General features: G+C 60.2%; 1 protein-coding gene across 1 annotated transcript; it reads left to right on the top strand.

Annotated features, from left to right (window-relative positions):
- Positions 1-7,475: 7,475 nt before the first annotated feature.
- On the top strand, positions 7,476-11,731 carry ANKRD33 (ankyrin repeat domain 33). Its single transcript, XM_064474223.1, has 6 exons — positions 7,476-7,521; positions 7,786-7,847; positions 8,653-9,067; positions 9,358-9,487; positions 10,212-10,352; positions 10,493-11,731. Exons 3-6 carry the CDS (start codon positions 8,759-8,761, stop codon positions 11,263-11,265), a joined length of 1,353 nt encoding a protein of 450 aa, XP_064330293.1. The 5' UTR covers positions 7,476-7,521; positions 7,786-7,847; positions 8,653-8,758; the 3' UTR covers positions 11,266-11,731.
- Positions 11,732-12,603: the final 872 nt, after the last annotated feature.

The raw sequence follows: 12,603 nt of genomic DNA, 5'->3' as shown, positions 1-12,603 counted from the left end.
CATCATTTAAGCCACAAAATTATGGGCTGGGGAAAAATAAAAAAAGAAAAAAAAGAGATGCTTGAGGTCACCCCCAAGGAGCCCAGGGTTCCTGCTCGCCCGCAAGAAACACTGGAAAGAAACGTGGGCGAGCGGCACTTCTGGAGCAGCCAGGCTGCGAGGGGGAGCCCCGGTCGGGCAGGCAAAGCCCTGAGGGTCCCTGGGGCCGTGGTGGTCCCGGCGCAGGGTTCAGCCCCGGATGGTGCAGGATCAGCACCCGCACAGCACCCCATTCCCCTGGGAGCGTCGTACCAGACCCAGGAGAGGTGCCATCGCCGCAGCAGCTACGTCCCCTCCCAGCCCCGGACCCCCGTTCCCAGATACAATGAGCCCCTTTACGAGGGCAGGGAGGTTATCCCCAGCAAGCCCCCGGCCGAGCCCAGGGACAAATCTGACACAGATCTGCCTTTAACAGCTCCAGTGATAAAAATGCCAGTTTATTGGAAACACATGGGGTATTTATAGGGGACATCAAAGCAGGAAGGAGGTTTACATAGCAACAGGCCAGATTAAGCAGAAGGCATCTGCTTTTTCGGCAGCCATGGGGCTCTCGGGAGGCACAATAAATTGGCGGCACACTGGCCCTTTCATTCCCTCCTTTGGGGAAAGCAAAGGTTGGCAAAACAAAATATAACCACATGCCCGGCCATGTAAAACATGACAGGAATGGGAGCGTCGGGTTACCGGCTGTGCGGCTGCACCCCGACACACACACAGGGAAGCAGGGGGGGATCAGTGGCCGTGGCTGTTTGGTATCGCAGCCCCAAACGGCACCTCGGCTCCGGTTCAGCTTTGTTTGCCCCTGGGTCCCTCCGTCCCCAGGCTGGGGACGGCACCCAGCATCTCCCACCACAGCTGCTCCTGCACGGTGATGCTGAGGGAGACCCTGCCGCTGCCACGTGCAGGGTTTTCCTCTAAATACAGATTATGTTGTAGGAAAAGCCTTTGCGCTGCCCGAAGTGCACCGTAAGGAGCTGTTTGTGGGTTTATCTCGTCGTCGGGTCTCACGTGGGGTGAGAAGCAGCGCCCGGGCAGGGGGACGAGGTGGCATCTGCCGAGTACGGGCAGAGCCGCAGCCCAGCTCTCCTGCGCAGCGCAGCCACCCCCCTCGCAGCTTCCTTCCTCAGTCTCCCCGCTGGTGAAGCACATCCTCTTATTTGTCTGCTCCCTACAGGGCCAGGACAAGCGGGAAGCTTTGCCTCGGGGATGCTCCGAGGGTCCTGCGCAGAGGAGACCGTGCAGCTGCAAAGAGGCACCGGGTGGTCCTGGGCGCGTTGTGCCGGGGCACCTCCTGTTCCAGCTCGACAGCCTGAACTCGGCTGGCCGAGGGCTAACCCAGCAGCGACGCCGGGTTCCCATGCTGCAGTGCCTTGTGTTAATTAACCTTCCAAACACTCCCGTAATATTTTGCCAAATCTAATAAGGCGGCGCTGGCCGAGGAGCTGCGGGAGGGATCGGCAACCCCTGAGGTCCCGCGGGGGTTCCCTGCGGCTCCAGCTGCCCTTCGCAGTTTTCTGCTGCCCCTGCCGTTGCCCGCCCTCCCGGCGCTGGGGCTCATCACCCTCACTGCTGTGATGAGCTGCCGATCTCAGCCTGCCCGGTGCTGCCCACCCTGCCTGACACAGGCGCTCCCCCCACGGCACCCCAGGCACAAAAGAAAAGAAAAAAAAAAAAACTGGGGAAAGGGGAAGCCTCTGTTTTCCACCCGGGAGGCAGCCCACCCAGCCCCTGCCTGCTTGTCCCGGAGCAGCAGCATCCCCCCCATCTGCGGGCACTTTGGGGCAGAAGCAGAAAATGAGAGCAAAAACGCACCCTCCTACTGTAGCCAGGATACGGGCGGCAGAGACTTGCCCCCAGGCATCCTTGGAAAGGGTTAACCCACCCAGCGTGTGCTGGACACTGGGTGTTCACAGTCCTAGGGGGGCCTGGGGAAAAATGATAAATAGCTGGGGACGTCCTCTCCCCTCCGCTAACACCAACGGAGCCCAGCTGGGGAGCGGTGTTACCCACCTCCTATCCATCATTTTCAGCTGGCCTTGTCACATCTTGTAAATCACCAAACCCGGCTCCGTCCCCAGGCCCTCCTGCGCGTCCCTTCCCCGGGCTCGGGGCATCCCACCCTTCCCGTCCACGCAGTGACGCTCCGGGCGGATGCAGCTCCCATCGCCGTGCTCTCCTGTTTCTATTTATTGCCTGCGTGATCAGATAACTTGACATTTATTTACATAGCCAGGGACCCAGCTCCTCTTCTAGCTCTTTGCGCTCGGCTGCCCCGGGGCAGTTATTAGGTTTCCTCTGGCCCCTGTTTCTCCCCGGTCTCCAAAAGCGGGAGACCTCAGCGTGGCTGGGTTAAACACCTTGGAGGTGGGGGAGTTTTTGAGGGTTTTGGGTTTTTTTCTGAGCCCCAGGAGCGCTTTTTCCCCTGCCAAGGATCGTGTGGAGCCACTGGAAAACACCTCTTGAGCAGCAGCAGCTGCCTTTGGTGGGGAGGGACCTGGTGTGAGGAAGAGGATGGGTGTGCGAGCATGGCTGTGCACGCTCCTGCTGCTTGGGGATATCCAGACAGCTGCTCAAGAAGCAATGTTTTATAAATACAGGGAAATACCTGCAAATGGCACAGCCGTTTTCCCTGCTACGAGCATTAAAAAAAATCAATCACTTCGTTCACGGTCACCACCAGCCCATGGGAGCCTCACGGCTGCGCTCGGGCTCATTTCCAGGCTTTTCTTTGCAGCCCTGACGGCCGGGCTCGTCCTCAGGCCCCTTCCAGCCCCTCGTGACCTAACGGGTCTCCCAAGAGATACCCTGCGTGTTAGGCGAGTGCTGGGCATCCCCGCTCCTGCACAGAGACACGTGTGACCAGGCAGCCAGCGCGGTGCTACGTGGCCCTTACCGAAGCCCTGGACCTCGCTCCTGGTTAAAGCCATTCTTACGGAGATTTGGGAAGGCTGAGGGATACGGCGACAACCAGGAAGATGGGCTGGAAATAAACCCAGGTGGAGGCAGGGACGCTGGCTGGGGAGAGGGACACTGGCCACTGGATGGGGTGGCCTTTACCTGCCGGGCAATTCCTTATTGTCCCGGCTCCCACTGCCTTGTAAAGGGTCTGATGGATAATGCTCATCATGAAGGCGAGAGAGCGATGCCGTCACCTCGCCTCCCTCCGCATGCCACGATCCATCTTCTTTATAGCAAGTATCCGGAGCCAGCACCATCTGCGGCACCAGAAATACAATTACCGGGGGCGGGGGGAGCCCCTTTCCTTCCAAATTTCATAGAGGCCTTGCAAAGCAGCCCTAAATTACTCCTTGCACACCAGGGACCTCACGCGGCACCATTTCTCTTTAGGTATAATTACAGCCAGGGAATTAGCAAGTCTGATTTTCTCCCCCCTCTTCTGTGCCGTCCCCGGTGCTTCCCCCCCTCCAAAAAAAAAAAAGGGAGAAATTGAAATTGATCTCTGGCTCCGTTGCTGGCCAGCTGTAATTTAATCAGAAAAGCCTCTCTCTTGGCATTTATTTATTTTTTTTAACCCCAAGGTGCTAAATTAAAAAGGACAGTGGTGGGGTGGGAATCGGAGCGGCCAGAGCTCTGGCTGCGGTTTCGGGGAGCCGCAGCGGTTGCCGAAGCATCTCGCCAGCCCCTGCACGTGGAGACTCGCCCGGGCTTTGCCGAGTGGTGTCTGGCCGCGCCGAGGAGCCGTGCCTGGCCGCGCACAGGGCTGCTTCGATGACCTGGTCCCCAGGGCCCAATCCTGCACACTGCTCCCCGCAGACACCCTCGATCCAGCGGCTCTCCTCTGCTTTGGGCTCGGGGCTGTCAGCTGTGCTGGCCACAAGCTGGACTTCCAAAACCAAAGGCAAATTGCGGAATTATAATGCAAAAGCCTCGTAAAAAATGCTTTGACCTGATGCTGCTGTTATAGGAGCGGAACTGACAAAGAAATCACTTATAACAAACACACTCAAGCCCTTAATTGCCTTTTCAGGCAGCAAAGCTGGGCTGTGCCAGGGCTGGATCCCCTTCTACCTGCACTGGGTTTGTGAAACTGTGTAAAATAGGGAAAAAATTCCAGATTTCCATTTTATTTTGTATTTTTTTACTGCCAAAAATAACTTTTCCTTGCAACCCTTGTTATCCTGTGAGGTATAGCACTCCCTGCTCGCTTTGTACGGGGAGGCAGGAGATAACGGCCCTGCCAGAGCGCCTGCCCACAGCCTCGGATAAGGCGGTTTATGGTCTTAACAGGTATTTGAGGTAAATCCCAGTGAAATCCCCCAGTTTCGAGCACGTGCTGCTTCCCCGCTCAACGTGTGTCACCTCTGGGGACGTCCTGGCACGGCACCAGGCAGGCAGAAGACAAGGGGTTATTGTCCCGCCGCCCCGAGCCCTGCGGGCAGCAGCTCCCCAGGGTGGTTCAGCCGAGTGTGACGGATGCACGGGCTGCTTTGTCCTCGCCCGTGGCAGGGGGTGACATTCCTCGGCACGGCAGGACCCGCCGCGGGACACAGTCCCCCCCTCCGCAGTGTTTTGGATAAGGAAAAGGGATGCAGGCAGCAGTGAAGGTGGACGGGCTGGTCTCCGGTCACGCAGCCGATGGGATTTTGCACCGTGGTATAGAAACCCCCGGATCACACTCCCCTGCTGTGGCCCCCCGCCAAGCCCCAGCAAACTCCTGCTCGCACCAGGTTTTGCTGCGTGTGCAGGAACCGCACCGGTAACAGCCTCCTGCCGGCACGACCGCCGCGCTCGCGCAGCCGTGGCGACGTAAATCACGGCTTGACCCCAGGTTTGCGCCGGGTGCCGGCCCTCTGCGAAGGGTTGGCCTCGTCATTTCAAACGCTGACACCCGCCACTGATTTACAGCTGGGTTGGGAGCGGGGCTGTGACACACCAGACACCTCCGAGCCCTCCCGCAGGCGGCCGAGGCAGCACCCGGCCCTTTCCCTGCCGCTCGGCTCCTTCCCTGGGCATCACCCAAGTGCGGAGGCCGCGGGGCTGGATGCGGCCACGCAGCGAAGCTTGTTACCGTGTCCCCGCAGCCCTCTCCGGCGCGCGGGGCAGGAGCTGCACTCGGCCATGACCCAGCCCTGACCGCGGTGAGGAGGGCCAGGGTTAGGAGAGCCCGTCCACGGGTTTAAATCAACGCCCTCCACTTCCCTTCCATGCTGAGTTATTGCACCCTGGTTTTGTGATGGAGATGACCAGGCAGTGAGGGATGAGTGACCTGGGCCAGACCACCAGGCTCGGCGCTCCCAGCCGGACCCTGAGCAAGGGGTGAAAGATCAGGGCTGTCCTCCAGCCCCTTCCCGGCCCCCCCACCTGCGGGGATGCTCCTGAGCGTCAGCTGTGATTTAGGGTGTGCGGGTTCACCGGGAGAGCGGGCGATGCTGTGCCGCCGGAGGAGCCGCTCCCAGCAGCGCATCCCCACAGCGAAGCAGACGGCTCTGGTGCTCTGGGCAGGGGCGTCCTTCTCCCCACGACCGTTTCCACATGTCACCTGGGTTATTCATCTCTGAGCTGCGCTTCCCTCCCTCCCTCTGTCCAGGATGTCCTTAAAGAACAGGTTCCCAGGCAGTGAGGCTTGGGTATGTACAATGGAGCCTGAGTGGATGCCATCACATCTGGGAGGATGCTGTGACATCTGGGGGGATGCCATGACACGTGGCAGGATGCCATGACGTCTGGGACGACGCCACCACATCTGGGAAGACACTATGAGACCTGGGAGGGTGCTATGACGTCTGGGAGGATGCCACCACATCTGGAAGGATGCTATGAGACCTGGGAGGATGCTATGACGTCTGGGAGGATGCCACCACATCTGGAAGGATGCTATGACATGTGGGAGGATGCCATGACATCTATGTACAAACTTCTTAAAGAAATAACGATAATCACAAGAGTATAAGGCCTAAACCCAGCCTGCCCGCTGCCCCCTCAGCAGGCATGAGAGTCTTCCCAGCCCTGCGGGAGGACAAGGGTGTGCTGGAGGCAGCGAGCTGCGATGCGACAGTGGCCCGGGGCATCGCGGCCGCCCCAGCTCGGCCCTTCCCGGCGGAGCAGCCGGGCGCAGCCGCCTCCCGCGGCCTCCGGCATCCCCTTGTGGAAGCCAGAGGCTTTGCAAAGCCCCACCAGCCCCAAAAGGCTCTGCAAGACATGTCCCTCCCGGTGCCACCCCGCCTGTCCCCCCCACGGCCCGGCCACCCCAGGGCTGTGGTGCAGCGTACGGGACCGCATCGTGCTGCGGGAAGCCCCCATCCCCACCGACGGCACCGGCGGACGGGCGAGGACGGGTGGGCTTCGGCCGCAGCACCCCAGCCCTCGGCCTTACACAACCGGCTCAGAGCCTCCTGCTCGCGGCAGGCTGCAGGTTACGGCACAGAACTCCCCAGATAACTCCCTAAGCCCTAAAGCTGCTCCCGCTCCTCTCCCGAGATAAGGCAGCGCGGGAGGGTGGCTGTGGGGCAGGTGTCACACCGGGGCGACACCATGCTGGCCACGCCATCCCGCCGGTGCGGCGGGAGCAGAGGGCTCAGCCCCAAATTGGGGGGCGAGGGCTGCTCCGGGGTGCTGCAATGGGGGATCCGGCACCGCGGCGTTCGCCAGCTTTGGGGGCTTTCGCAGGCAGAGCAGCCCGGAGGGGGGGCGGCAACCCGGCTACGCGCGGTGCCGAGGGGCTCGGAGCAGCTCCTGGCAGGGGTGGGCACGGGGTGACGCCAGGGTTGGGAGGACGCTGCGGGCGCAGAGCCCAGCGCCGGCTCCGCGGCCTTCACCATCAGCATCCTTGTGTTCAACATCGGGATCCTGACCTTCAGCGTCGGGATCCTCAGCTCGCGCTTCCCGGCAGGATGCGCCCAGCACAGAGGAAGCAGCTGGGATCCTTCATCTGCTCCATATTTTCATGTTTAAGGATGCAAGCAAAGTGACCTTTGGGACTCTGCCTTAAGGGTTGCTTTAAGTGGAGAACATGGCCTCCCACAATCTGCTTTGGAACAAAACTCATGCCTTTTTCCCATGAAAATAGGTGATCCGGGGACTAAAAGTGCCACTTCCCAGATCCCACAGGCCAGCTGGCTCCCGTACCTCAGAAAACATGTAAAAAACAACAAAGCAAAAAAAAAACCTTTAAAGGTGAGGATAAGGGAGCAGTCAGGTTTCAGGTGGAATGCGGGAAACCAGTTTTTGCAGCTCCCCGGCTGACGCTGCCCTGAGCTCACGGGTGCCCTGAGGCTTTGGCATCGCAGTGCCCAAGGGGGAGGTGGGCTGGAGGCGCCAAGGCACCTCCCGAGGGGGGATTGCAGAGGTTGTTTAATGCACCTGCACAGCTACAGGTATCTGTGCTCTTGGCCAAAGCAGCCGTCCCCCAGGTTTATCTGATCAGCCAATTTACCTGTGTATAAAGGGAGCTGGAAGGGGATTTGGGTGGGTTCAGTTGAGCTGGTGGGGGTTGCTCAGGTGGCAGCATCTTACTGAGGTGAGGTAGGTATAAAAATACAGCCCTGGACTCCCAGCAGCTCCTCAGCTAAAGATGCTAAATCCTGCCCAAGCAGCCCTGATCCTGCTCAGGGTCCATTTTAAGCAACAGTTTAAATTAAGACATCTTGGCTAGCTGAGCCTACGTCAACGTGCAGGTTTCACAGCTTTGGTGCCTGAAGGCTACCTTGGACTCGGAGCAAAAACCTCTTTCTCACTGCAAAGGGTAGGGGTGACTTTCCACTGCCTCTTGCAAAGTTTTCCTTCCAGATCGGAGCCGTGATGTTGCCCAGCTGAGGAGGGACCCACGGAGAAGGCCTGAGCAGCCCCAGGTAAGATCAGGGTGCTGCGAGAAGAGCATCCCTCATCTCCAGAGCCTGCTTTGGGATTTCTAAGAGGGGTGGGAGTGTTTAATGGAGTTGCACAGGCTTTCTTCCTGTCACAGTACCAATCAGTTAATGTTTGGCTTCTATTTAGAAGCAGTATGGTTTAATTTCTGCTGCCGGGATGTGGCTGGTCCATCCCTGTACCAGGGCTGCGGGCTTCCCTGTGTCATGCAGTTAAAGGGGCTCCTCGGGGAGCTGGGAGTTGCTCCAGCCTCTGCCCTGCTTCTGCTTGGTTGTAGGGAGCCGGATTTAACCCTTCTCTCTGTACAGTGCTCTGGTTCTGCTGCTTGGAAAGGTCTTTGCAGTTAAGCGGGGAGGACAGTGTGGGAAGGGCTCAGACCCCAGCCATGGGGCACGGGGAGGGGTGGATGTGCCCTTCCTGCTGGCACTTGGCACAACAGCCCTGCTGCATTCAGTGCCCCGATCGGCATCCCTACCGCCCTGGAGACATTCCCAACCTCCCCACCCGCCTGGCTTCAATACCTGGACCACGGGACATTTATCCGCCTTTCAAACTCCTAAGATGTCCCCCCATTTTCCCTGCTCCATGCTGGAGACGGTGCCGTGGGTTGCTGCTCCCCACCTGGGGTTTCGCTGCCTCCAAGCCCCCCCGTGCAAGCATTTGCACAGGGCAGCGGATGGAAACTGGACCCACGGGCTGTGCCGGTGGCCGGGAGCCAGGCGAGGCTTCCCGGTGGGTGAGGGATGCCGGAGCCCACGCGGTTCCCACGCCCGCTCTCTGTCTGCACAGGGGGGAGTGAACGGTCCGGAGTGCCCCCTCGTCCCCCCCGGGAGAGGCTCCTGGCCCCACGCAGGGCTCGGGGCCAAGCTGGGCTCGCTCCCCCCGGCTGGGCCGGATGACAGATGCCTGCGGTGGAGGAGAACATGCTGCAGCCCCCGCTTCCAGCCTGGATGCCGCTGACCCAGAGCTGCATTACGAGGAGGAGGAGGAGGAGGAGGAGGGTGAGTCGGAGCCCTCGGACACCAGCAGCATCTTCTCCGAGGACTCCATCTACCCTTGCTACGAGCTCTCCCTGGGGGCTGGTGGTGCTGGGGACCTCAGCCTCTACCAGTGCTGTGCCAGGAACGATGCCAAGCTGGTGCGGGAGAGGCTGGAGCACGGGGTGACCCAGAGTGAGGCCGCAGAGCTGGACATCAACGGGAGGGTGAGTGGCTGGGCGGGCGCCCTGCGGAGCAGAAAGGGGATTTCCTGGGAACAGGCAAATCCTGAAGGGTGGTAGTTGCTAAGGCAGGGGGAGGGAGAGTCCTGGGTGGGACAGCTTTGGCAAGGGGTGGGTCTCCTGGGATTGATCCAATCCTTGGAGCACCTTGTCTGTCCCCCCACCCTTAGCCTGTCTAGTTTGGGGTGGGGGAGAAAAAGGGGGCTGCAGGGAGCACCATGGTGGGGAGGATGGTGCAGTGCTGGCCCCGGTGCTGAGTGCTGCCCCCTCTCCAGAACGCGCTGATGGTCGCCTGCTACAAGGGCTTTGTGGACATCGTGCCCCTGCTGCAGAAGTGCCTCTACATAAACGTCAACCAGCAGGACAAGGACGGGAACACGGCCCTCATGATGGCAGCCCAGGCAGGTGGGCACCGCACTCGGCCTCGGCATGGGGCAGCCCCCCGCGAGGCCCCTCATAGTGATGTGCTTCCCCTCCAAAAACCTGAAAATGAGCTGTTGGGAAAGCTAAGGGTCCCAAGGGATGTGAACCTCCCCATCGAAGTTTATGATTCATCTTAACACCGTTTTAAAGCTGGGTAGATGATCCAAAAATGGCGATTCCTACAGCAACGTGTTGCAACACATCCCACCTGAGCAGTCGCATCAAGCAGCACGGCCCCGCGTGCTCCAGAGAAGCCCTGTGAGCCGCGGTGATTTACCTGCACACAAGGTCCAAGCTGGTAAATGCCACGTGTAGGGACCAAATCTCTGATCATGATGGTTTTCCTCATTACAGCAGGAGAGTTCAGCTCCTTCCACCCTGATTAACCGTGACGGAAGGGAGGAGTGTCTCAAAATGGGGATCACCCTTTATTCCCACTTTATCCTTGCTGGAGTTGATGATCTTTTTGCAGTTTTGGACTCTTTCCTGCATTCTCTGCTGAAGCAGCTGGTGCGCCAGTGCTGTTCCCTCCACAGCCAGACCCAAAACAAAATAAACCTAAACCCTTTCAGTCCTGATCCCTCCAAGTTTCTGCATCTTTGTCCTCATGAGATGCAGTTGCTAAATATCCTTTCTCCAACAGGCATCGGCAGCTATCACTCGTTAACTGTCGAAACTCTAACGCAGCTTCTCTCTGGCTGTTAAGGACACATCAACATCGTCAACTACCTCCTTAACTACTACCCCGCGCTCGAGGTGGACAAGCGAGACCCCCGGGGCCTGACGGCGCTGATGAAGGCCGCGATGCAGGGGCGGCAGGACTGCGTGGCCGCCCTGCTCCTGGCCGGTGAGCGTATCCCCAGGGACTTTCTGGGGCTTTTTTGGGAAGGAGCGGCATTGCTGCTCACCCTGCACTTGCACCCTGCGCTCTGGGGTGGGACAGAGTGGGACGCTGCGGTGATGCTCTTTGCATCCCTGTGTCTCCAGGAGCAGACCTGCAAGCGGTAGATCCCATCAAAGGGAAGACGGCCAGGGAGTGGGCAGCTTTCACTGGCCGCTTCGAGACAACCGTGCGGATCCGGAGCCTCCTGCAGCGCCCGCGGGCAGAGCAGTTCAGCACCCGGTACCAGCCTGAGTGGCCAGCCCTGGCTGAGCTGGTGGCCAGAGCCCTGAGCCCCAAATCCAGGGGCAAGAAGCTGTCGGAAAAGATCCGATCCATGTTCACCTTCAACTTCCCCCATGACCCTGAGGAGGATGGCGTGATGGACCACATGGTGAGGATGACCACCTCCCTCGCCAGCCCCTTTGTGGCCACCGCTTGCCAAACTGTCTGCCCCGACAGCCCCCCTGAGGTGGGCAAGCACAGGCTGTCTGTGCCGGAGATCCTCGGGCAGCACGTGCCGGATCCGGATGCCAAGCCAGAACCCACCTCATGCCCCGGCACTGGTGCATCCTCTTGCAATGGCCAAGCCGTGTCGGAGGTGCGGCTCCTGCTGCCGCGCCGGCTGGCCGGTGCCCTCCTGCGGCTCCTGCCCCTGCGGCTGCGACGCGGGAACAGCATCTTCCCCGGAGAGCCCATCCCAAAAATCAAAGTGAGCAAACCCACCTGCCCGCCTGCAGCGAGTGAGCGGAGGCAGCGCGGGGGAAACAGAGACCTGCTGCAGCCACCCAAGTGGAGGTACAAGGAGCTGAAGGAGGAGCAGAGAGCGGCCAGCGAGGTGAAGAAGGAGGAGAAAAAGAGGAAAAGGAAGAGACATTAAGGCAGGACGTGTCAGGGTGGGGGCGAGGCCCTACCTGTACCCTTGGACCTGCTCACTTCTTTGGCACACGGGTGGTTTCCTTCCCTGGCGGGATGGTGATGCCTGAGGGAGGAGGACGCTGTGGATGTGTCCAGCTGAGACACCCCAGCCCCTGTGGTCCCGGGTCCCCAGCCCCCTGCCCAGCCCCTCGTCCTCTCCCGCCTTGAGGGCGGCCACCCCAGCCCGGCTCTGGTTGCGCTGGGCTCCAACGTGCTGAGACCCTGCCCTGGGCTGGGCTCTCGGTCTGCCAGGGAGCAGGTCTGTGGCAGAAGTGGCTCTTCTCATTTTTTTTCTTTTCTTCCCCCCCCCCCCGCCCCGATCTTCCCGAGATCTTGATATTGCAGCGGGTGGTGGAATGTGGCTGTGCAAATTAAAATGGAAGTGGTTGCCATGTTAACAGGATTGATTTAATGAATAAAGCTCAGGCTTGCTTGTCAGGCTGGCAGGAACGTTTCCCCCTCGCTGCCAGCATCCCCTACCCACCCCGTCACCCCTCGGTGACATGAACTTCCCTTCTCCCACGTATTCCTGGGTTGCAGATGGACAAAAGAAGGCTCAGCGCAGGGAAGAATCTCCATGCTGCAGGAGGGTTAACAGGAGCTCCAGGTGCCAGGCACAGGCTGGAAACCCAGGACAAGACCCCGTGGTCCCCATTGCCAAGCAAATCACCCCCTGGGAGCTCCAGCCTGCGCCCACATGGAGCCCCAGGACCCCTCACCCGCACCCGTGCGGCCCCTGGGACCCGCTCCCACAGGGAGCCGTGCAGCTGCTTTTTTTGCGCGGTGCTGGCACACGCTGCGTTTGGTGCAGCGGCGGCGAGCTCCTGCTCCCGATACTTCAAGTTCCTCTTAAGTCTGGCTCCATCCTGGGGCAGAGGAAGGCGAAACCTGGGCACTGGCTGCCTCGAGCAGCTGTGCTGGCTCCTGCAGCGCCCAGGGCTTGACCTCCAGGGAGAGCGACTGGCAGCAAGAGCTGCTTGAAGCACTGGTTATCTGGGTAACAAATAACCCTTGGCCAGGAGCGCAGCCCAGGATGGAGCCCCCTTCTTTAGGGGGACAAAAGTCCCCACTCTTAGGCTGCAGCTTTGCCTTTCGGGGGGCACAGGGAAGCCTGGGTCGAGTCACAGGCAGGTAGGGAAGGAGATGCAACCTCCCCGTCTGTTCCCCTCCAGCCCTTGGCTCACATCGGGCTCCCCGGCACGTGGCTGCCCTCCTTCGCCAGCTCCCGGCGGCGGCTCGCAGATGAGCCGGGGGCGGACGGCACATGGAGCAGCCATCGCACGTGCCATGCCAGCCTGGC

The sequence above is a fragment of the Phalacrocorax carbo genome, chromosome 27, assembly GCF_963921805.1.
Source record: "Phalacrocorax carbo chromosome 27, bPhaCar2.1, whole genome shotgun sequence".
NCBI lineage: Eukaryota > Metazoa > Chordata > Aves > Suliformes > Phalacrocoracidae > Phalacrocorax > Phalacrocorax carbo.
This window is presented reverse-complemented; position numbering and strand designations above follow the sequence as displayed.

Coding starts and splice junctions, on each gene's coding strand:
- ANKRD33 (XM_064474223.1), top strand. CDS start 8,759: ATGACAGATGCCTGCGGTGGAGGAGAACATGCTGCAGCCCCCGCTTCC. Junction 9,488..10,211: donor CATGATGGCAGCCCAGGCAG/GTGGGCACCGCA, acceptor CTGGCTGTTAAG/GACACATCAACATCGTCAAC. Junction 10,353..10,492: donor GGCCGCCCTGCTCCTGGCCG/GTGAGCGTATCC, acceptor CTGTGTCTCCAG/GAGCAGACCTGCAAGCGGTA.